The sequence below is a fragment of the Nannospalax galili genome, unplaced genomic scaffold (assembly GCF_000622305.1).
Source record: "Nannospalax galili isolate Female #2095 unplaced genomic scaffold, S.galili_v1.0 scaffold381, whole genome shotgun sequence".
Lineage (NCBI taxonomy): Eukaryota > Metazoa > Chordata > Mammalia > Rodentia > Spalacidae > Nannospalax > Nannospalax galili.
The window spans coordinates 1,496,344-1,517,454 of record NW_008347312.1 but is presented as its reverse complement, the minus strand read 5'-3'; the positions used below and the strand labels follow the sequence as shown (position 1 = coordinate 1,517,454).

Here is a 21,111-nt window from a genome sequence, read left to right as displayed (position 1 = left end):
CAGGCCTACACAATGAGATCCTGTCTCAAAGAAAGGAAAAAAAATTTCTTCTTTTGATTTTTTAAAAACTATTTGAAAATGTAAAGGCCATTCTTATTAACTTTATGTGTGTGTGTTTGTGCACACGTTCAGGCCTCATTCCTGCTTGGCTCCCTCTAGCATTAAGCTCCACCAGCCCCGATTGTTACAAATTTAATAAAAATGGTCATCAAGACAGATTGGGTGGAACTTGCATAGGGCAGAAAGGTAACTATCTGGAGATGGTTGGTTTGGAAGTCATCTGAGGGCCACTCCTTGGGACCCATACATATAGATAGTTTTTCTTCTGTCATAACTGCACTTTACTCAGAGCTGACATGCTGATAAGTGCATTATAAGTACAACTATGCAAACAACAGAGCTGCAGAGGTGAGACTTCTTACTCTGGATCCCTTGGCTGGCAAGTGGTGAACTTAGAATTTTTGAGAAGGAACTCTCAAGGGATTGACAACCCCCTTCTCTAATTTTGTGCTCCTCACTAGAAATTAGAAATACAGTACTGGGTGTAGTAGTGCACATCTATAACCCCAGCCCTAAGGAGGCTGATCACTTAAGAGTTGGAGGCCAGCCTGGGTGTGGGTGTGGTCTGCTGTAGGCCACAGGTGGGTCTTGGGCACATCTGCATCACTACCTCTGCTTTTCCCTGCTCAGATTGGCTGGTGTTTGGAGACCTTGATAACATGGGGCCTAGAGACCATGACCATGTGGACAATCACCGGGTAAGTGAAGAGGAAGCTGCTGTCCCCAGGGTGGTGAAGGGGTGGGCCAGCCCAGGTCTGCTTCAGTCATTTCCACCTTCACTCACCACATTGGGTCAGGTGGTAAGGATGTATGTAAGTCTTAGCCTCCTGTCCAGGGTGAGTTGTTCACTAGAGGAACTGGGTCCACTACTATCCCCAGAGATGACCAGGTGAAAGCATTTCCAAGTGAGCAGCATGCATCCTTCTAGCGATGCCATGCTGGGCCCTGGTTTGGTTAACCACACACGTGAGGATGGATGACTTGGGGGACCCCTCTGCTGGGTCTCAGACATAGAACCTAAGAGTACAATGACCATAGTGCTGTCTGGTTAGACACACGGGATGCCTCCTGCTGCTCAGGCTGACTCAGTTTGAAGAACTAAAGGCATCACATTTGCATTCATGCAAGCATGTTATAGTATCAACTTAAAAAACAAAATCAAGAGTGTAACTTGGGCCAGGCATGGTGGTGCATGCCTTTAATCCTAGCCCTTGAGGGGCAGGAAGATCTCTGTGCATTCAAGACCAGCCTGGTCTTCATAGTGAGTTCCAGGCCAGCTGTAACTACACAGTGAGACCCTGTCTCAAAAAAATAAAGGTGTGATTTCAGAGGCCAGGAAGATGGTTCAGCAGGTAAGGATGCTTGCTGCCAAGTCTAATGACCTGAGTTCTATTGCCCAGAACCTACATAGTGAAAGGATAGAACTGACTGCCACAGGTTATCCTCTGACTGCCCATGTGTGCTGTGGTACACGCACAGCATCCCCTGCCACCCCCGAACACACAAAGAAAATAAATAAGGGTTAAGTTGTTTTAAGAGTGTGACAGCAGAATTGCTGCACTTGCACAGGGTCTTTTACATTGTCCTTTCAGGTTGCCCCAAAGGTTCCAGTTCCCTGGCTCCTTTTAAAGTTTCTTTTTTTAAAAATATTTTACTTATTATATTTTTATATGTGTATGAGTATATTGCCTGCATGTATGTAAGTGCATCCATATTGTGCAATGCCGGAAGAGGTCAGAAGAAGGCATCAGATCACCTGGAACTGGAGTTGCAGGTGGTTGTTAGCCACCATGTAGATGCTGGGAATTGAACCCTCTCTGCAGGAGAAGCCAGTGCTCATAATTGCTGAGCCCCAAGCTGTCTCTCCAACCCCTTAAGTTTCTTGACTAGAAAAGTATTAATAGGGCTGGAGAGATGACTTAGGAGTTAAGAGCACTTACTGTTCTTTCAGAGGACCTGGGTTGGGTTCCCAGCACCCACATGGCAGCTAATAGCTGTCCTTAAATCCAGGTCTAGGGAAGCTGATGTTCTCTTCTGGCCTCCATGGGAACTGCACACATGTAATACACATATATGCATGCAGGCATAGCACTCATACACATAAAATAAAAATAAATAAAGTAGGGGGCTGGAGAGATGGCTCAGTGGTTAAGAACACTGGTTGTTCTTGCAGAAGACCTGGGTTCAAATCCCAGCACCCACATGGCAGCTAACAACTGTCTGTAATTCCAGTCCCAGGGGATCCAGTGGCCCTCTGTCCTCCACGGGCATTGCACGACATGGGTGCACTTACCTACATGCAGGCAATACAGGCATACACATAAAATAAAAATAATAAATAAAAACTTAAAAATATATAAATAGATATAAAAAAAGAAAAGTATTAATAAATGATATGTATGGAATTGTCACCACAGCCAGATGATTTTTTTTGTTGTTGTTTATGAGTGTACTGCCTGCATGTATGTAAGTGCACCAGTGTTATGCAATGCTTGCAGAGGTGAGAAGAAGGCATCAGATCCTCTGGAACTGGAGTTACAAATGGTTGTTGGCTGCCTTGTGGGTGCTGGGAACTGAACCCAGGTCCTTTGCAATAGCAGCCAGTGCTCTTAACCGCTGACCCATCTCTCCAGCCCCCATGATAGTTGTAAAAGCTTGGTAGCTTTTTTGTGTGTGTGTCGGGGATGGTCTTTTTAAGACAGGGTCTCCCTGTAGCCCCAACTGTGCTCAAACTCACTATGTAGACCAGGCTGGCCTTAAACTCACAGAGCTCCATCTGCCTCTGCCTTCCGAGTGCTGGGATTAAAGGCATGCACCACCACACCTGGTGTTTTTGTTTTTGTTTTTTAAGATGGGGTCTCATATAGCCCTGGCTGACCTAGAACTCCCTATGTAGACCAGGCTGGCCTCAGACTCACAGAGATCCACCTGTGTCTGCTTTGGGAGTGCTGGGATTAAAAGTGTATGCCACTACACCTGGCTTGGCAGATTTTTTTTTTTTAATTTACGTCTCAAAGTTTATAAGACTATTTTTTTATTCCTTTTAGAGTTTTATTCGAGAATAGATGGGAGCTATTGTTGAGGCTCAGTTGGTAGACTGCTTGCCTAGCATGGGTTCCATCCCAACATCACATAAACTGGATGTGGTAGTACACACCTGTAATCCCAACATTTGGGAAGTGGAGGAAGGAGGATCAAAAGTTCAAGGCCAGCCTGGGCTATGTGAGACCATTTTGTTCTCAAAACAAAAACAAACTAAATAGATAAGGACAGATTTTTTTTTTTTTTTTCTTGCTGTTTGCTTCAATCTGTGGTTAATTAGCTCCACTGGTTCTAGGCCCTGATGAGGTGAGCTCAGTGACAAATGCATGCTCACCTCACTGTGGCCAGGAGAGAGGGGGCAGCAAGGAGAGGGGAAGATCTAGGGACAAGATGTACTCTTCAAGGAGTGTTCCAGTGATGTCCTTCCCCCAGTCAGACTCTACCTCCCAATGATCCATCTAGCTCTGACCTCATGAGTGGAGTGAGCCCTCTCATGATCCATTCCCCTCTCAGTAGCAACACTAGTCTCAATACATGACCCTTTGGGGAGCTCATTTTATAGCCAAATCATAACAGCTCTTTGGTATAGGTTCTAGAGTGAATCCACACAGTTAAGCAAAAGAAAGCATAGAAGAGTTGAGCAATTGCCCAGGTCCTGGCTGGCAAGTATCAAAGTCAGGGTTCATTCGTGCCCAGGAGGAGTGGTTCCAGAGCCTAGGTGCCTTGTTACTACTTTATACTGCTCTCTGGTCTCCCTATCAGCAGGAAGCAGAAAGAAGATGATATTAAATAGGTAATGGGACAAAGGTGATGAAAATGATTAGGATGTTCTAATACTACTACTATCAGGTACTCAGAGGTCCACTAGGACCCTAGGATAATCTTCTCTCTGCAGGACTCTGAGAACAGCGGAGACAGTGGATACCCAAGTGAGAAGCGGAGTGAGCTGGACTACCCCGAGCCCCGAGACCATGTAAGCACCCCCAGACCATGACACCAGAGACCTCTGTTGCCTCATATCATCCAGGAGGATGTAAAGCCAGAGGAGGAATGGGAGTTGGGTCTGAAAGCCTAACAAGTAAAATTAAAATAGGAAACCAGATTTCAAGCAGAGTCAGAGGCAAGGAAGAAGGTGAAACAGTGAATGTGGACAAGGAAGGAGAAAACAGACTGGGATACGACATTGAAATCAGCTGACAAGCTAGGCATGGTGGCGCCCTTGGGAGGCTTGTGGTCAGCCCTAAGGAGACCCTGTCTCAAAAAAACCAACCACCAGCAAAAAACAAAGACAAGAGAAAATGACGAACAGATCTTTGGTGAAGATGGAGCTTTTGGTTGCTCAGCAGAGTGGATGCTGGGTAGTATGAGAGGTGGCTGACTGGTGCTGGTGTCGGTGGGAGGGTGCAGCTGAAAGGACCTGGCAGTTCTGGGGCAGGTCTCAGAGGTCTGCTTCCTTAGTCTCCCTCACAGCAGTCTCTAGGTAGAGGCAGCCTCAGCACCATGTGCCAAAATGGAGTTTGTGCATTAAGGCCAGTTGCTCAGCTATGAGGTCTGGGCTCAGCTATAAGACTCTGAATGTGACACCTGCAGAATTCTTGGCCAGAGGAAGGACTGAACACCATTTTCCCAATGGCTTCATGCTGAGTCCTGTACCGTTGGGTCATTTCCATCTGCTCATATGAGAGGGGGACAGGAAGGCTCTGTCCTCCTGTCAGCTTGGCAAATAGTTTGAGCTTCACCTGGAGAACGGTAGACTAGTGCTCCTGGGGCAGGGGGGGGGTCCTCTGGGAGGGCTGGTCTTGTTCCCCAGGAGTTGGTTCCTGTTCCCCCAAAAGTCACTCAGTCTGTTTCCTCACAGGGTCACTCCAATGGTAGCCGAAGGCCTGAATCTGACGAGGACAGCCTGGGTAGCTCTGGACGGGTAATGCATCTTAGGAGCTCTTTCAGCTCTGTCACTATTTCCCCTCCTCTGTCATACCACTCACCATTTTGCAGAGTGTATATTGGAGGCCCTGTCCCGGGCAAGGAGCCAGGGTATCTGTGGGGAGAAGAAAGATGATCCTAGAAGGGGAGGTGACAGCTACAGCTAAGGGATTAAGTGCCTGATGGATGCTCACAGCCTTTACCAGTTCACTCTTTGCTGCTCCCCAATGAGATGGGCCAGTATTCACTACCTCCTACGTAAGAGAAAATGGATCCTGAGCAACTTTCCTCAGATTTCCTGACTGCTCCAGGCTGTGTTTTTTTGTTTTTTGTTTCTTTGGTCTTTTTGAGACAGGGTTTCCCTGTAGCCCCAGCTGGCCTGGATTCGCTATGGAGATCAGGCTGGCCTTGACCTCACAGAGATCTGCCTGCCTCTGCCTCCCCAGTGCTGGGATTAAAGGCATGCACCACCATGCCCGGCCAGGCTGTGTTCTGAAATGCTTGGGCTCAGAAATGTTTTGGATTTGGGACTTTTTCATTCCTGTTCCCATTTTTCATGAGTGTATATGTGTATAAGTACATGTAGAAGCCTAATTGATGTTGGGAATCATCCTCAATAGTTCTCCTAACTTAGCCTTTGAGGCAGGGTCTTTTATTCAAACTCAGAGCTCACTGATATGACTGGTCTTGCTAGCCAACTTGCTCTGGGATCCCCTGCCTCTGCCTTTTGAAGCTGAAATTACAGGTGGGGCACCACACCCACCCAGTATTTATGTGGGTTCTACAGATCTGAATTCTGGTCCTTGGATTTACACAGCAAGTGCTTTAACCGCTGAGCCATCTCCCTAGCCCAGGATTTCAATTTTTTTTTTTCAATTTAGTGATATTTGCTTATACACAGTGAGACAGCTTGAAGTTAGACCTAAACAGGAGATTTATTTGTTTCATACATGCCTAAGACATGAAAGCTGATGGAATTTTACATACCATTTTTAATGTACTTGTGTTTCAACCACTTGTGTGTATGTGTGTGTGTGTGTGTGTGTGTGTGTGTGTGTGTGTGACAATTGTGTCGGTGATGGTTGGTATCAGGCATGTCTAGGAAAGGCCAGCCCCACTCCACATAGTCTCTATCTGACCCAAACACACCTTGAACCTCACACCTGTCAGTCTTTGCTAAGGAAAGTCCTTCCTGCCTGCACAGTGCTTTCTTCTCCTCTGTCCGTTCATTCTCCTGTCCTCTACACCTGGACCCAGAGATACCTCCTTACCCTGACCATCCCAGCAAGCTGGATTCTTGCCTCTTTTGAGATGCTGGTGATTATCATGAGCTATTTCTCATCAGATGGGGCCTTTCCAGCCTGGAGCAGGACAGAATTACTCGGCTAAGTCACTGTTGGTGTTTTGGACTGGATCCTTCTTCGTATGGGCCTGTGTTTTCTAAACCCATTCTCTGAAGCACCACTTACTGAGGAAGCAGGTGGATTTGCTGAAGTCACACTTTACTGGTGCCTGGCATGAAGGGCAGTCTAGGCGAGAAGGCTTATTAGCACTGAGCCCTAACCCTAGTCTCTAGGTTAATAGATGAGGGAGAAGCGCTTCTCAGAGCTGTGACAGCTTGTTTTCCTGGCCATTGTGTCCTGTTGCTGCCATCTGTCAGTACCCATGAGCTGGTGGCATTTGAATGATTAGAATTGAATGATTAGAATTGGAGCCCTGGAGCTGGGTGTAATGGTACACTGCTGTAATCCTAGCACTTGAGAGGCTGAGGAGGAAGGATCAAGAGTGTAAGGCCAACCTAGTCTACACAGAAAGTTTGAGGTTGATGTGGTCCACAGAATAAGACCCTCTTTCAAAATACCAGAAGCAAATCAAAAGAATTAGAGCCATGTTTCTCCAATAAAGTTTGACACCATAAGGGCTGCCTTCCCCTGCCTTCCAGCCAGCCTCCTATAGTGATGGCTGCTGGTCACTGTGGCAGCACATCTAGCCCCAGCCCCTGGCTTCTCTGGCCTTTAAACTCCACCCACCTGGTCTCTCCCATCAGGTCTGCGTGGAGACGTGGAACCTGCTCAATCCCTCCCGCCTGCACCTGCCGAGGCCCTCGGCTGTGGCCCTGGAAGTGCAAAGGCTTAATGCTCTGGACCATGAAAGGAAAATCGGGAAGTCTGTTTTGGGGAAGGTATGGGTGATGCCCATTCCAGAGCCCTCAGCACTAACCCTGAGCCCTGGGCTCCATGTCTGGCCTCCACTAACTGCTTCCTCCTGCAGGCTGACTGGGTGGCCCTTGGGTGTGGCTTTGGCCTCCCAGGCAGCCAGGCCAACGCTACAGTCTGTGTGGCAGGTTCATCTGGCCATGGTGCGCTACCACGAAGGTGGACGCTTCTGTGAGAAGGATGAGGAGTGGGACCGAGAGTCAGCTGTCTTCCATCTGGAGCATGCAGCTGACCTGGGTGAGCTGGAGGCTATCGTGGGCCTGGGACTCATGTACTCGCAGCTGCCCCACCACATCTTGGCTGATGTCTCTCTGAAGGTGAGGGGGTGTGTGGACACAGCCCAAAGTGAGGAGTTCAACCAGTCCCTCACCCCGTCCCTCTATCCTGGTGGTCACTCATCTATCTCCTGGAGGATTTTTGTGAGGAACCAGGCATGGTGGCTCACACCTGTAATCCCAGCACTCAGGAGGCAGGGAGCAGGAAGATCATGAATTTGAGGAAGCTTGGGCCATAGTGATTGGACAAACAAAGGATTCTGATGATTGGTTGGAGTCAGTTGATCTCCATCTTTAGAACATAAGTGTGGAATCTAAAGCAGCAAGTTGCAAATGTGTGGGAGATGGTGTGGGGTCCCCTCCTTCCTGCCCTGGTCCTTGGGCACAGGAAGAAAGAGTTGGGTGAACAAGACCCAGCAAGGCCTTAGGGAGAGACTGAGAGGCCTTGGTAGGTATGTCTGTCCCCATCTGTTCCCATCTACCCTGTCAAGAGAGTGGAAGCTGTGGGGATAGGAGGCTAGGCAAAGCTGCGCTCAACACAGGCTCAGGGCACCAGCCTTTCTCAGAGCTCCTCATGGCCAGTGAGTGGGTGGGTCTCAGACTAGAAAAGGGTAGGAAAGCATGTTGGGGCCTTGCTTCACTTTCTGAACAGGTAATATATTCCTGTGATTTTAAAAGATTTAAAAAATGTTTTAAACTTACATTGTGTGTTTGGGCCAGGCATGGTAGTGCACTCCTTTAATCCCAGCACTCAGGAGGCAGAGGCAGGCAGATCTCTGTAAAATTCAGGGCCAGCCTGGTCCACATAGCAAGTTCCAGGCCAGCTGAGGCTGCAGGGAGACCCTGTCTCAAAAAGACAAAAAAAAAAAAAAAATTACATTATGTGTGTGTTTGCACATGCCATAATGACTGTGTGGAGGTCAGAAGACAACTTATAGGAGTTGATTCTCTCCTTCTATTACGTGGGTTCCAGGGATAAACTCAGGCTTTCAGGATTGGCAACAGGCACCTTTACCAACTGGGTCATCTTGCTGGTCCCCGCTCCAAAAAAATTTCATGTAAAAAGGTTTACAGTGGGGGCTGGAGAGATGGCTCAGCGGTTAAGAGCACTGGCTGCTCTTCCAAAGGACCCAGGTTTGATTCTCAGCAACCACATGGCAGCTAATAACCATGGGATCTGACACCCTCTTCTGGTCTCTGCAGGCTTTGCACGACACGGGTACATTTATATACATGCAGGCAAAACACTCAGACACATAAAATTAAAATAATAATAATAATAACAAAAGGTTTACTGTGAGCCTGGTGTGGTGGATGGAACATGCCATTATTCCCAGTACTTGGAAAGCAGAGGCAGGCAGATATCTGAGTTCAAAGCTAGCCAAATCTACATACTGAGTTCCAGGCCAGCCAGGGCTACATAGTAAGACCCTCTATCTCAAAAAGAAAAAAAAAAAACTTACAGTGAAAAATATCTTTTCTATCTTTGTCTTTCATATTTACTCTGTAGCCCCAGCTGTCCTGGAACTCACTATGTAGACCAGGCTGGCCTTGAACTCACAGAGGTCCACTTGCCTCTACCTCCCAAGTGCTGGGATTAACGGCGTGTGCCACCATGCCCGGCTCATCATATTCATTCTTTTTTCTCTATCTCCCTCCCTTTCTACTCTGCCTTTTCTCCCTCCTTCCCTGTCTCCCTTCTTCCCTTCTCTCTTCTTTGCTGAGGATGGAATCTAGGGATTTCTTAGCCACCATGTGTGCACTGGGAGTCAAACCCAGATCCTCTGCAAGAGCAGCCAGTGCTCTTAACTACTGAGCCATCTCTCCAACCCTAGAATTTAGGACTTTGTACATGCTAGGCAAGCACTCTACCATTGAGCTACATCCCCAGCCCCATATTTTCTCATTTTCTGAATATTCAGTAACTCCTCACACTGCAGAAACCAGCCATGGCATCTCAGCCTGAAGGCTTCGTGGGAAATACCGTTGCCTTACTGGTGCCTTGAGGAGTCTCAAAGCCACTGGGAAACTCACCAGGGAGCTTCCTCCCTCTTTCTAGGCATGAAATACAAATAGAGCTGGGCATATAGCTCAGACATTATATACCAGCGATTATAATAACAGAAATGTCTGAGTCCCTCTTTTGAGGGGCCCGTTACTGTGGAGTTGGTTTTTGTGTTTTTGTTTTTGTTTTTTTTGAGACAGTCTCTTGCTTTGTAGACCAAGCTGACCTGGAACTCAACAGAGATCTGCGTGCTTCTACCTCCCCACTGCTGGGCCTCAGAGTCCTGGTTAAGGAAAGTCCACAATCAGGGTGACAGAATTGTGCTCCCTCTGGAGGCTCTGGGGAGAATCCTTTCTCCTCTCTTCCAGCCTCCATAAAAAACATATCCAAAGCCAGGCATGGCGGTGCGCCTGTCATCCCAGCACTCAGAAGGCTATGCAGGAGAATTGTGAGTTCCAGGCCAGCCTGAGCTACATAGTAAGACCCTGTCTGAAACAACAGTAGCAACACCAAAAACATATTCATGTGTGCTCTTGAATGTATTGTCCATGATAGCCAAAACGTGGGAACAGCCCAAGTCTTCATCAGTGGACATTGAGAGGGAGTAGTGGTCCATCAGCAGAAAGAATGAAGTACTGACACAGAAGGCCACCTGCCTATCATTCCATTCCACCTGCCTATCATTCCATTCCACCTGCCTATCATTCCATTCCACCTGCCTATCATTCCATTCCACCTGCCTATCATTCCATTCCACCTGCCTATCATTCCATTCCACCTGCCTATCATTCCATTCCACCTGCCTATCATTCCATTCCACCTGCCTATCATTCCATTCCACCTGCCTATCATTCCATTCCACCTGCCTATCATTCCATTCCACCTGCCTATCATTCCATTCCACCTGCCTATCATTCCATTCCACCTGCCTATCATTCCATTCCACCTGCCTATCATTCCATTCCACCTGCCTATCATTCCATTCCACCTGCCTATCATTCCATTCCACCTGCCTATCAGTCATTCCATTCCACCTGCCTATCATTCCATTCCACCTGCCTATCATTCCATTCCACCTGCCTATCATTCCATTCCACCTGCCTATCATTCCATTCCACCTGCCTATCATTCCATTCCACCTGCCTATCATTCCATTCCACCTGCCTATCATTCCATTCCACCTGCCTATCATTCCATTCCACCTGCCTATCATTCCATTCCACCTGCCTATCATTCCATTCCACCTGCCTATCATTCCATTCCACCTGCCTATCATTCCATTCCACCTGCCTATCATTCCATTCCACCTGCCTATCATTCCATTCCACCTGCCTATCATTCCATTCCACCTGCCTATCATTCCATTCCACCTGCCTATCATTCCATTCCACCTGCCTATCAGTCATTCCATTCCACCTGCCTATCATTCCATTCCACCTGCCTATCATTCCATTCCACCTGCCTATCAGTCATTCCATTCCACCTGCCTATGACATGTCCAGACTCCACAGAGACAGAAAATGGACTAGTCATTGCCCATGACTGGTCAGGATGGAGAGATTAGGAGATAAGGAAAGCTTGTGAGTTATGGGGTATGGTATTTGTTTTTGGATTGATTAAGATATTCTGAAATTGGGCCAGCAAGATGACTCAGTGGGTAAAGGGGCTTGCCACCAAGCCTCACAACCTGAGTTCGATCCCTGGGTGTCATATGGAGGAGTGAGAGAACCATTACGCCAAGCAAGTTGTCTTCTGATCACCTATGCCTTGGCGCATGCAAACTCATACACACACATGATAAATTAAATAAATAAATAAATGTAATAAAAAATTTTAGTGTTCTTAAATCCATGGCGGGGATGGTTGGACAAGTGCATCAATATTCTAAAAGGCATGGACATGTCCTGTGGCAGTCCCAGCCTAGAACTCTCACAATGACTTAAGAAACAAGGTTCCCCGAGGGAGCTCTTGGTGACCTCACATATACTTCATTTGCTGTTTCTCCCCTTTCTCTTTGGTTTGGATTGACAGGAGACAGAGGAGAATAAGACAAAAGGCTTTGATTACTTACTGAAGGCAGCAGAAGCTGGTGACAGACAGTCTATGATCCTAGTGGCCCGAGCCTTTGACACTGGCCTCAACCTCAGCCCAGACAGGTACTGTGGCCGTCACTTGGGTGATGTTGGGGTAAAGTGGGCTGCAGAGGATGTTTTCCCTTCGATCTTGGGACAGACACGGCTTTCAGTCTTGGCTCTGCCCTTTACCTGGCTTCAGTTTCTTCTTCGGATGAAACGGAAGCAATGTGACAGCATCCATCTCTAGTGACTGTCTTGTGAAGGTTGAGTGTCTTTCCCATAGTGCCTGACACAGAAGGCATGGGATAGATGGCGGTTACTTAGTCAGCACATGTAAAGATTTGCTTGGGGGAAAATAAGTTAGAAAGATTACACAATTTATGGGGCTGGAGAGATGGCTCAGTGGTTAAGAGCACTGACTGCTCTTGCAGAGGACCCGGGTTTGATTCCCAGCACCCACATGGTGGCTACTAACTGTCCTTGACTCCAGTTCCAGGGGATCTGAAGCCCTCTTCTGACCTCCGCGGCATTGCACGACATGTGTACACTCACATACATGCAGGCAATACACTCATATACATAAAAATAATCAAATATTAGAATTAAATAAATCAGAAAGACTACACAATTTAGTGTGATTGTCTGTACAAAGTAGGATGGGGACATTGGTGCCTTTGCCTCCTTTTGTTTGTATTTGGGTTGTGACGATGTAGTGCTGAAGATTAACACCAGGACCTCATGCATGCTGGACAAGTGTCCTGCCACCGAGCTGTATGCCCGTCCCTATTTGTAGATCTCTTCTAAGAGGGATGAAAAGGAAGGAGGAGACTGACAACTGAGTTTCCCCAGTGGCTTTGAGACTCTTGAAGGCTCCAGCAAGGCCGCTGCTGGTATTTCCATGCAGCCTTGAGACTGGTTTCTGCAGGATGAGGATTGGAGGGTGTCCTGCTTCCTCTTGGCTCCTCAGCTTGGCAGTGGGAGATCCCCGAAGTCCAGGGGCAGAGGTCGGTAGGGAAACTGATCTCATAGAGCCCTTTGCTCACCCTCTGTGGCTCCCATTAAAACTCAGCTACTCAGAAGTGTTTTCTAGAAGGGAATGAAGAGGGCACATTCTTCTTGTAAATGCCCATGTTGGGACACCTCCTCTTTAGTATTAAGAATTCATCCCCTGGGCTGGGGAGATAGCTGTCAGTGAAGTACTGAGGACCTGGGTTTGATCCCCAGAGCCCACATTCAAAGAAGCTGAATGGGGGCTGGAGAGATGGCTCAGCAGCTACGAACACTGACTGTTCTTGCAGAAGACCTGGGTTCCAATCCCAGCACCCACATGGCAGCTAACAACTGTCCGTAACTCCAGTCCCAGGGGATCCGACAGCCTCTTCTGACCTCCGTGGGCATTGCACAACACAGGTGCACTTACCTACACACAGGCAATACATGCATACACATACAATAAAAATAATAAATAAAATATTTTTTTTTAGAAAAGCTGAACAGAGATAGGCAGATCTCTGGGGCTTATTGGCTAGCTAACCTAGTCTACGGCAGGCTTCAGGTTAGTGAGAGACACTGTTTGAAAAAACAGAAATAAAAAAAATAATACAAGATGGATGGTGCCTGAGGAATGACACTCAGGTTTCCACACTTGTGCACATACAAACACATAAGAGTTCATCTTCTTCACTGGATCCAGAAGGAGAGTCAGGGCCATGGCTCTATCATATCAAGCTCTTAAGCTCAAAACGCTCTGAATCTGTTTCCTCTGGCCATTCTATGCCAGGTATCTGTTCCTGTTTTGTTTTGTTTTTTTTGCTGTTTATATTTATTTTTACTTTTAATTTTACTTGGGGTCATGTTGATTTGTTAGAACTCTTATACATGAAGCCTATCAACCCTTTGACATATATTTCTCTTTAAAAGAAAAATGGCTACCATAGATTGGGGAAGAGGACACGTGCCACGTAATGACCATTGTCTACCGGGTTTGGGGACACCCTGGATTTGGGTATTTATATAGCTAAACCTGTCAGAATTTTCTTTTCTAGCCTCTGCTCTAGTCTCTCACTCTTCCTCCTCATTCCAAGTAGCTCCAGCCCCTTTCACTCAGGGAGCATTAATTAAGGGCCAGCTATGGTAAGGCAGGGTCCCATGTAGGCCCAAATTTGTATTTAAGGGGGTTTGACCCTTTCAGAAATTACATCTAATAAGGGAATAGAGTCATGGAAAATTCTAAAACAGGGTGGACACCTTTACTCCTGAGAGGAATGTGGATTGGGAGGAGCACAGGCATTTAGGCCTTTTCCAAGTACATGTTTTCAGGGCAACTCCACTTTGTTCTTAGGACTGGGGTGAGTCAGGGCTGAAGAGAGTGAAGTCACCTTGACCAGTGACTCCCTGTTTATTTTGGATACCTTACCAATACTTTTCAAGTGATTTGTTTTGTTTTGTTTTGAGGTAGGGTCTCATGTAGCCCAGGCTGGTCTTGAACTCACTAGGTGGCCAAGAATGACCCTGAACTTCTGATCCTCCTGACCCCACCTCCTGAGTGCTGGGACTATAGACATGTGCCACCATGCTCAGTTTATTCGGTGCTAGGGATCAAACCTGGGGCTTCGTGTATGCTAGGTAAGTACTCTACCAACTGAGCTACATCTCCAATCCTTACATTTTTTAATAAGATAAAATGGAGTAGCCGGGCGAGGTGGCCTGCACCTTTAATCCCAGCACTTGGGAGGCAGAGGCAGGTGGATCTCTGTGAGTTCAAGACCAGCCTGGTCTATGTAGTGAGTTCCAGGTCAGCTGGGGCTACAGAGAGACCCTGTCTCAAAAAGACAGAAAAAAAAAAAAAAAAAAAAAAAAAAAAAAGATAAAATGGAGTCAAGGTTAGCTTCTGAACATCATACCTGCTAGCCTTACATTTATTCATTCAATATATAGCTTATCCTGGCCAGGCCCTGGGATTACAGCAGTAAACTCAACACATAAGACTTTCCTTGCCGGGCCTTATATGCTGGTGAGAGAAGGCCGTAATAAACAAGGAGGCAAGGGATTTATGACTAGTTACTGTTATAAGAAACGGCGTCTGGAGACAACATCTTGAGAAAGGTGACTGAGGAGCTGAGAGCAGAGGCCGAGCATGAAGGGTGTGGACAGCTGGGGGAGGATGTGCTAAGATTCAGGATAGCAAAGACCTAGGGGCAGGCAGGCCAGGGCTTGTTGCAGGGATTGCAGATCTGGCATAGGAGATGAACAGGCATAGAGAGGAAGAAGGCAGAGAAAGCCAAAGTGAGGGGATCAGGCCCAAAGTCACTAGGGTTGCCATTGCCAGCATGCTTCAGGATGCTCCTAGCCCTTCTACCTGAGACAAGCTCTACTCTGACAAAATATTACAAATAATTACTCAAATGGCTTATGCCCAGAGAGAGCAGCCCGATGCCATGTGAATTCAGTGATTTCTGTTATGTGTGTTTGGCTAGGACCACAATACCTTTGTGGAGATTTGGCTGTATGTGTGTTACTGAGGTAAAGTTGCTGGAGGTCTAGGGACTGAGCCACAAGAGGGACATTCTCCATGTATAGTAGAGGAGAACACGATGAGTGGCACAGGGTATCAAAGGGGTCTGATTGTGGTGGTAGAAGCCTATAATCCAGGTCCTTTGGAGCTTGAGGCAGAGCAGCATGATTTTAAGGCCAGCTTGGGCTATAATGTGAGACCTTATCTCTAAACAAACAAATGGGGGTCTGAATTATTGGTGTTAGCTCAGATGACTCTGGAAGCTTTTGCAAACAGTCCCTCACCTGTCATGCTTTCTCACTCAGATTAGAGGGCAGCTTAGCAAGGACATAGCCCCTCTTGTGTCTAGCCCATAGGGTGCTTAAGTGCAATCCTAGATAAATGCCCCCCTCCCCAAAGATTCTCTCCTTCCATTTGTGAAAGGGTTGTCATACTGCAACAATTCTGTTAAGGAAAGTTCTCTTAATAAACATAGACACTAGGGCTGGAGAGATGGCTCAGGGATTAAAAGCAGTTTGTGCTCTTCCAGTGGACCCAAGTTCAGTACCTAGGACCCATATCAAGTGGCTAAACACAACTTGTAACTCCAGATCCAGGGGATCTGACACTCTCTTCTGGCTTCTGAGGACACCTACACATGCACATAATTTTTAAAAATATAAATAAACATAGAAGCATAAATGATGAAGGTATTCCTTAGATGTGATAGCCTTGGGTACTATAAGTTATGGTCCAAAGGTGGTGGCCCTACAGGGTGGATCCTGGGCTTCCCCCTCCAGCTGGATGGTCCTCTACCTTCCAACTCCATTGCCATGGTAACATCCCCCCAACCTTGTCTCCTGGAAAGGTATCAAGACTGGTCAGAGGCCTTGCACTGGTACAACACCGCCCTGGAGACAACGGACTGTGACGAAGGTGGAGAATATGATGGGATACAGGATGAGCCCCGGTACGCACTGCTGGCCAGGGAGGCAGAGATGCTGTTCACCGGTGGCTACGGGCTGGACAAGGACCCGCAAAGATCAGGTGGGGCCCACACACCTGCCCTGGAGTGAGACAGGGCTGGCCGAAAGTTTGTAGGTCTCATCCCACTTGGACAAGTTGTTAGGACAACTTGTTGGGATAAGTTGCCAGGGTGAATGAAGCCATCTCCTCAGGAGGGGTTCGTGGAGCTGGTATGCAAATGAACACTAAAAAAAGATTTGGGGGTGCTGGAGGGATGGCTTAGTGGTTAAAAACACTGGTTGTTCTTGCAGAAGACCCGAGCTCGAATCCCAGCACCCATACAGCAGCTAACAACTGTCTGTAACTCCAGTTCCAGGGGATCTGACAGCCTGTTCTGTCTTCCGCGGGCATTGCACGACATGGGTGCACTTACCTATGTGCAGGCAATACACGCATACACATAGGATAAAAAAATAAATAAAATTTAAAAAAGATTTTGGGCTTTTGGCTTTTGTTGTGATTTGAGACAGGGTCTCACTGTGTAGCCTTGGCTGGCTTGGAACTTATTATGTAGACCAGACTGTCCTTAAACACAGAGATCTGCCTGCCTCTGTCTCCCAAGTGCTGGGATTAAATACCACCATTCTAGCAAGATTTGTTTTATTTTTAATTATGTGTGTGTATGCATGTGAGTACAGATGCCTATGGAGGCCAACAAAGGGCATTGGATCCCCTGGAGCTGGAGTTACTGGCAGTTGTGAGCTGCTGAGTGCAGGTTCTGGGAACTGGACTTGGGTCCTCTGCAAGAGCAGTACTCACTCTTAACCACTGAGCCATCTCTCCATCCCTGAACTTTTAGATATATAATTGTCCTTTGTTTCTTTTTGTTGTTTCGTTTTGTTTTGAGATAGGATCTCATGTAGCCCAGGCTGTCGTCAATCTTACTGTGGAGCTGAGGATGACCTTGAATTCCTGATCCCTCTGCCTCTACTTCCCAAGTGCTGGGATTACAGGAGTGGGCAACCATGTCCAATAAGCATTTTTGTTTTTATGGCTACGCAGTCAGTCTTCTGGCTGGGACAATAGTTTAGTGGGTGACATTCCAGGGTCTTGAGAACCTGAGTTCAGATCCCGAGCACCCATGTAAAAAGCAGGGTATGGTGGTATGTGCCTATAACCTCAGCCTTGGTGGAGGGCTGGCAGGGACAGGTGGATAATGGAGGTTTGCTGGCCAGCCAGTCTAGTAGAAATAGTTCCAGGGGGGCTGGAGAGATGGCTCAGCGGTTAAGAGCACTGACTACTCTTCAGAGGACCCAGGTTCGATTCCCAGCACCCACATGGCAGCTATGAACTGTCCTTAACGCCAGTTCCAGGGGAATCTGAAACCCTCTTCTGACCTCCAAGGCATTGCACAACAGGGGTGCAGTCACATCCATGTAGACAATACACTCATACACATAAAATAAAAATAATAAATAATAAATATTTTTTTAAAAAAGAAGAAGAAATAGTTCCAGTTTCAGTGAAAGACCCTGTCTCAAAAAATAAGGAGGAAAAAACAGGGGCTGGGGCCAGTAATATACTCACTGAGTAAAGCACCCTAGCAACCCGAGTTTGATCCCTGGAACCCACATAAAAGTGGAAGGAGAGAACTGACTCCATAGACTTGGCCTTGACCTTCATGCATGCCATGACACATGCCTTCACACACACACACACACACACACACACACACCCCTTAAAAAAATAAGGGGTAGGGACTGGGGAAATGATGAACCCAAATAAACCCTTTCTTCTTTAAGTTGCTTTTGTCAGGATATTCTATCAAAGCAACAGAAAAGTCACTAATTGGGGCTGGAGAGATGGCCCAGTGGTTAAGAGCACTGGCTGCTCTTGCAGAGGACGAATGTTCAAATCCCAGCACCCAACTGACAGCTAGCAGCCATCCATGGCTCTAGTTCCAGAGGATCTTATGCCCTCTTCTCACCTCTGTGGTCATTGCACAACACGGGTGCACACATACATGCAGGCAATACACTCACACATAAAATAAAAATAATAACAGTGTTTTATTTGAAACAGGATCTCCCTGTTCCAGCTGGCCTGGAACTCACTATGTAGACCAGGCTGGCCTTGAACTCATAGAAATTTGCCTCCCAAGTGCTGGGATCAAAGGCATGTGCCACCACACCTGGCTGCAAGGTCTCACTATGCAGCACTGTCTGGCCTGGAACTCATTATGTAGACCAGGCTGGCCTCAAACTCAGAGAGATCTACCTCCCTCTGCCCCTGGAGCCTGAAATTAAAGATGTGTGCCACTATGCCCAGCTTTTTAAAACTTTTTTTTTAATTAAAAAATTTTTTTATTATTTTTATTTTATGTGTATGAGTGTATTGCCTGCATGTATGTGAGTGCACCTGTGTCATGCAATGCTGTGGAGGTCAGAAGGGGGCTTCGGATTCCCCTGGAACTGGAGTTAAGGATGGTTTGTAGCCGCCATGTGGGTGCTGGGAATCAAACCCAGGTCCTCTGCAAGAGCAGTTAGTGCTCTTAACTGCTGTTCATGCATACCTGTGGAGGCCAGGAGAAGACATTGGATTCCCTGGAGCTACAGTTACAGGTGGTTGTGAACTGCTTGATGTGGGTACTAGAAACAAGCAAGTGCTCTTAACCTCCGAGTCATCTCTCTAGACCCCAACATTAGATTTTTTTTCTGTTATGTAATGTAATCATTCCCTTGAGCTGTCGTGTTGACTGGGTGCTTTAGACAACAGAAATGCTTTGTCAGTTGAGGACGTGGATTAGTGGTAGAACTCTTGCCTAGCGTGCAAGTCCTTGGGTTCCACAGCAACCAGAGAATGGAAAATGTCCTGACTGGCCAGGTTTGATCATATGCATACTCCCAGAGACTCAAATCAGAAGATAGAGTTGGGCTGGAGAGCTGGTGTAGCCCTTAAAGGCTCAGGCTCACAACCAAAAAGACAGAAAGTATAGTTTAGGTTGCTATAGAAACCTCAGGGTGGGGCTGGAGAGATGGCTCAGCAATTAAGAACACTGGTTGTTCTTGCAGAAGACCTGGGCAGAATCCCAGCATCCACATGGCAGCTAACAACTGTCTGTAACTCCAGTCCTGGGGGATCTGACAGCCTCTTCACACTGATTGTTCTAGCAGAAGATCTGGTTCGAATCCCAGCACCCACCAACTGGCAGCTAACAATTGTCCGTAACTCCAGTTCCAGGGGATCCGACAGTCTCTTCTGTCCTCCGCAGGCATTGCATGACAAAAAATCACTTGCTTACATGCAGGCAATTATATGCATACACATAAAATAAAAATAATAAATAATTTTTTTTTTTAATTTAAAAGAAACCTCAGGGTGGGGGATTCTCAAGAGATGGTTCAGAGGTTAGGAGTACTGGCTACTCTTGCAGACCTGGGTTTGGTTCCCAGTACCCACCTGGTGGCTAACAACAATCTGTAGCCCTAATTTCAGCTGACCCAACACCCTCTTCTGGTCTCCGTGGGCATAGAACAGCATAGCTGTACTTATATGCAGGCAGAATACTCATATACATATAATAAATAATAAATTTTTAAAAATTAAAAAAAGAAACTTCAGGGCTGGGTGTGGTGGCGCACACCATTAATCCCATCACTAGGGACGTAGAGCCAGGCGGATCTCTGTGAGTTCAAGGCCAGCCTGGTCTACATAGTGAGTTCCAGGACAGCTGGGGCTACAGGGAGACCCTGTCTCAAAAAGACCAAAGAGGGAAAAAAAACAAAACAAAACTTCAGATGCTCTTTTGGGTGAGCTGAAATGTATTGGTTTTGTAAAGACAACAGGTGGTTCACCTCTTTGTGCCCCACTTTTCTCTCTTTCAGGAGATTTGTATACCCAGGCAGCTGAGGCAGCCATGGAAGCCATGAAGGGTCGGCTAGCCAACCAGTACTATGAGAAGGCAGAAGAGGCCTGGGCCCAGATGGAGGAATAACTGGCCCATCAAACCACTGCCAGCTAGAGCCAAGCAACAGGGTTGAAGAGAGCAGGGAAGGATAGAACTCACTCAGTTTGGGAGGGGAGAAATATTTTTACTGCGCTATCAATACACTTTTGTATTTTTTTTTCTTGTTGACTCTTAATAAAGTCTTTGCTACTAGCAGAGCTCCTGTAACTGCCCCTTAGGGGTGGTATTTGGGGGGAGTGGGTACTGAAGATGCAGCCTGATGAACCACCATATTGTGAGATTCTGTTTTTCCTTCTCTATCATGAGTTGTAAAAGTATCACCTTTGATGAACAGATAGTGTCGGGGCTTAGCTCACCAGCCTCTTTGGGCTGAGTTTAAATCTCAGGAGCCCTACCTTCCATGAATCTGAGAGGGAGATGGAGTTGCCTGTTCAATTCTCCTTGGGGGAGGTTTTGTTCCAGCTTAACACAAGGTAGGCTTTCTGCAAGGATTTGGAAGTATGTATATTATTTTTGCATCAGATGTGAGATTTTTCAGAACTCAGGCTCCTTCACACCATGGGGAAAATGATTCTGTAACTTTTTAGTTTAATGCCCTCCCACCGTACACCTGATTTTTTGGCATCCAGGCAAATTCCATTTTTAAAGCATGCTTTCTCTCATAGACTTTATAAAACAGGCTTATTTTTTGTACACACACATTTACTACCTCTAACTCCTGCATCAATTGATGTGGAAGAGGATATGCCTCAAATTTTACACGGGAAGGCCCTCGGCTTGGAGGTGGGCACCTTTCTTTCAAGCAGACTCAGTCTCTGCAGCCCCGTGGGCTCACCCACTATGGGACTGAAGTGTCCTTGTGCAGAATTCCTCAGCCATTTTTTTACATGGTATTCTTCTGATTCTGCCCTCAGCCCCTTGTCCTGGTTATTTTATTTTCCGTTTGAAACTGGGCTGGTCTTCTTGTCATCTGTCCAAGCTGCTGTCCTCCGCAGACCCTGAGCTTTGTCTAAGATGTTTGGGAATGAGGGGGCAGGTAAGAATTATAAACATCCATTAATTTTGGATGTTTCCCCTAGGGCCAGGATG

The 21,111-nt window shown here is 46.8% G+C and overlaps 2 protein-coding genes across 3 annotated transcripts in view; one reads left to right on the top strand and one right to left on the bottom strand.

The window, feature by feature from the left end:
- Positions 1-20,292, top strand: part of Eef2k (eukaryotic elongation factor 2 kinase) — an 84,166-nt gene extending 63,874 nt beyond the window's left edge. For both annotated transcript variants that reach the window (XM_008843830.3, XM_008843829.3), the window contains 8 exons: positions 691-758; positions 3,998-4,075; positions 4,961-5,023; positions 7,073-7,207; positions 7,370-7,558; positions 11,553-11,677; positions 15,958-16,136; positions 19,940-20,292. In XM_008843830.3, coding sequence (XP_008842052.1) covers positions 691-758; positions 3,998-4,075; positions 4,961-5,023; positions 7,073-7,207; positions 7,370-7,558; positions 11,553-11,677; positions 15,958-16,136; positions 19,940-20,049 — 947 coding nt within the window. In that variant the 3' untranslated portion in view covers positions 20,050-20,292. The remainder of the gene's footprint in view (positions 1-690; positions 759-3,997; positions 4,076-4,960; positions 5,024-7,072; positions 7,208-7,369; positions 7,559-11,552; positions 11,678-15,957; positions 16,137-19,939) is intronic.
- On the bottom strand, positions 9,683-11,047 carry LOC115072169 (bifunctional endo-1,4-beta-xylanase XylA-like). The gene is made up of 2 exons (XM_029568662.1): positions 11,005-11,047; positions 9,683-10,937 (listed from the first exon to the last, which is right to left on the bottom strand). The coding sequence occupies exon 2, from the start codon at positions 10,900-10,902 to the stop codon at positions 9,955-9,957; it is 948 nt and encodes a 315-aa protein (XP_029424522.1). The 5' UTR covers positions 10,903-10,937; positions 11,005-11,047; the 3' UTR covers positions 9,683-9,954.
- Positions 20,293-21,111: the final 819 nt, after the last annotated feature.

Excerpts from the sequence above, each read along its gene's own strand:
- LOC115072169 (XM_029568662.1), bottom strand. The coding sequence starts at position 10,902 with ATGATAGGCAGGTGGAATGGAATGATAGGCAGGTGGAATGGAATGATA.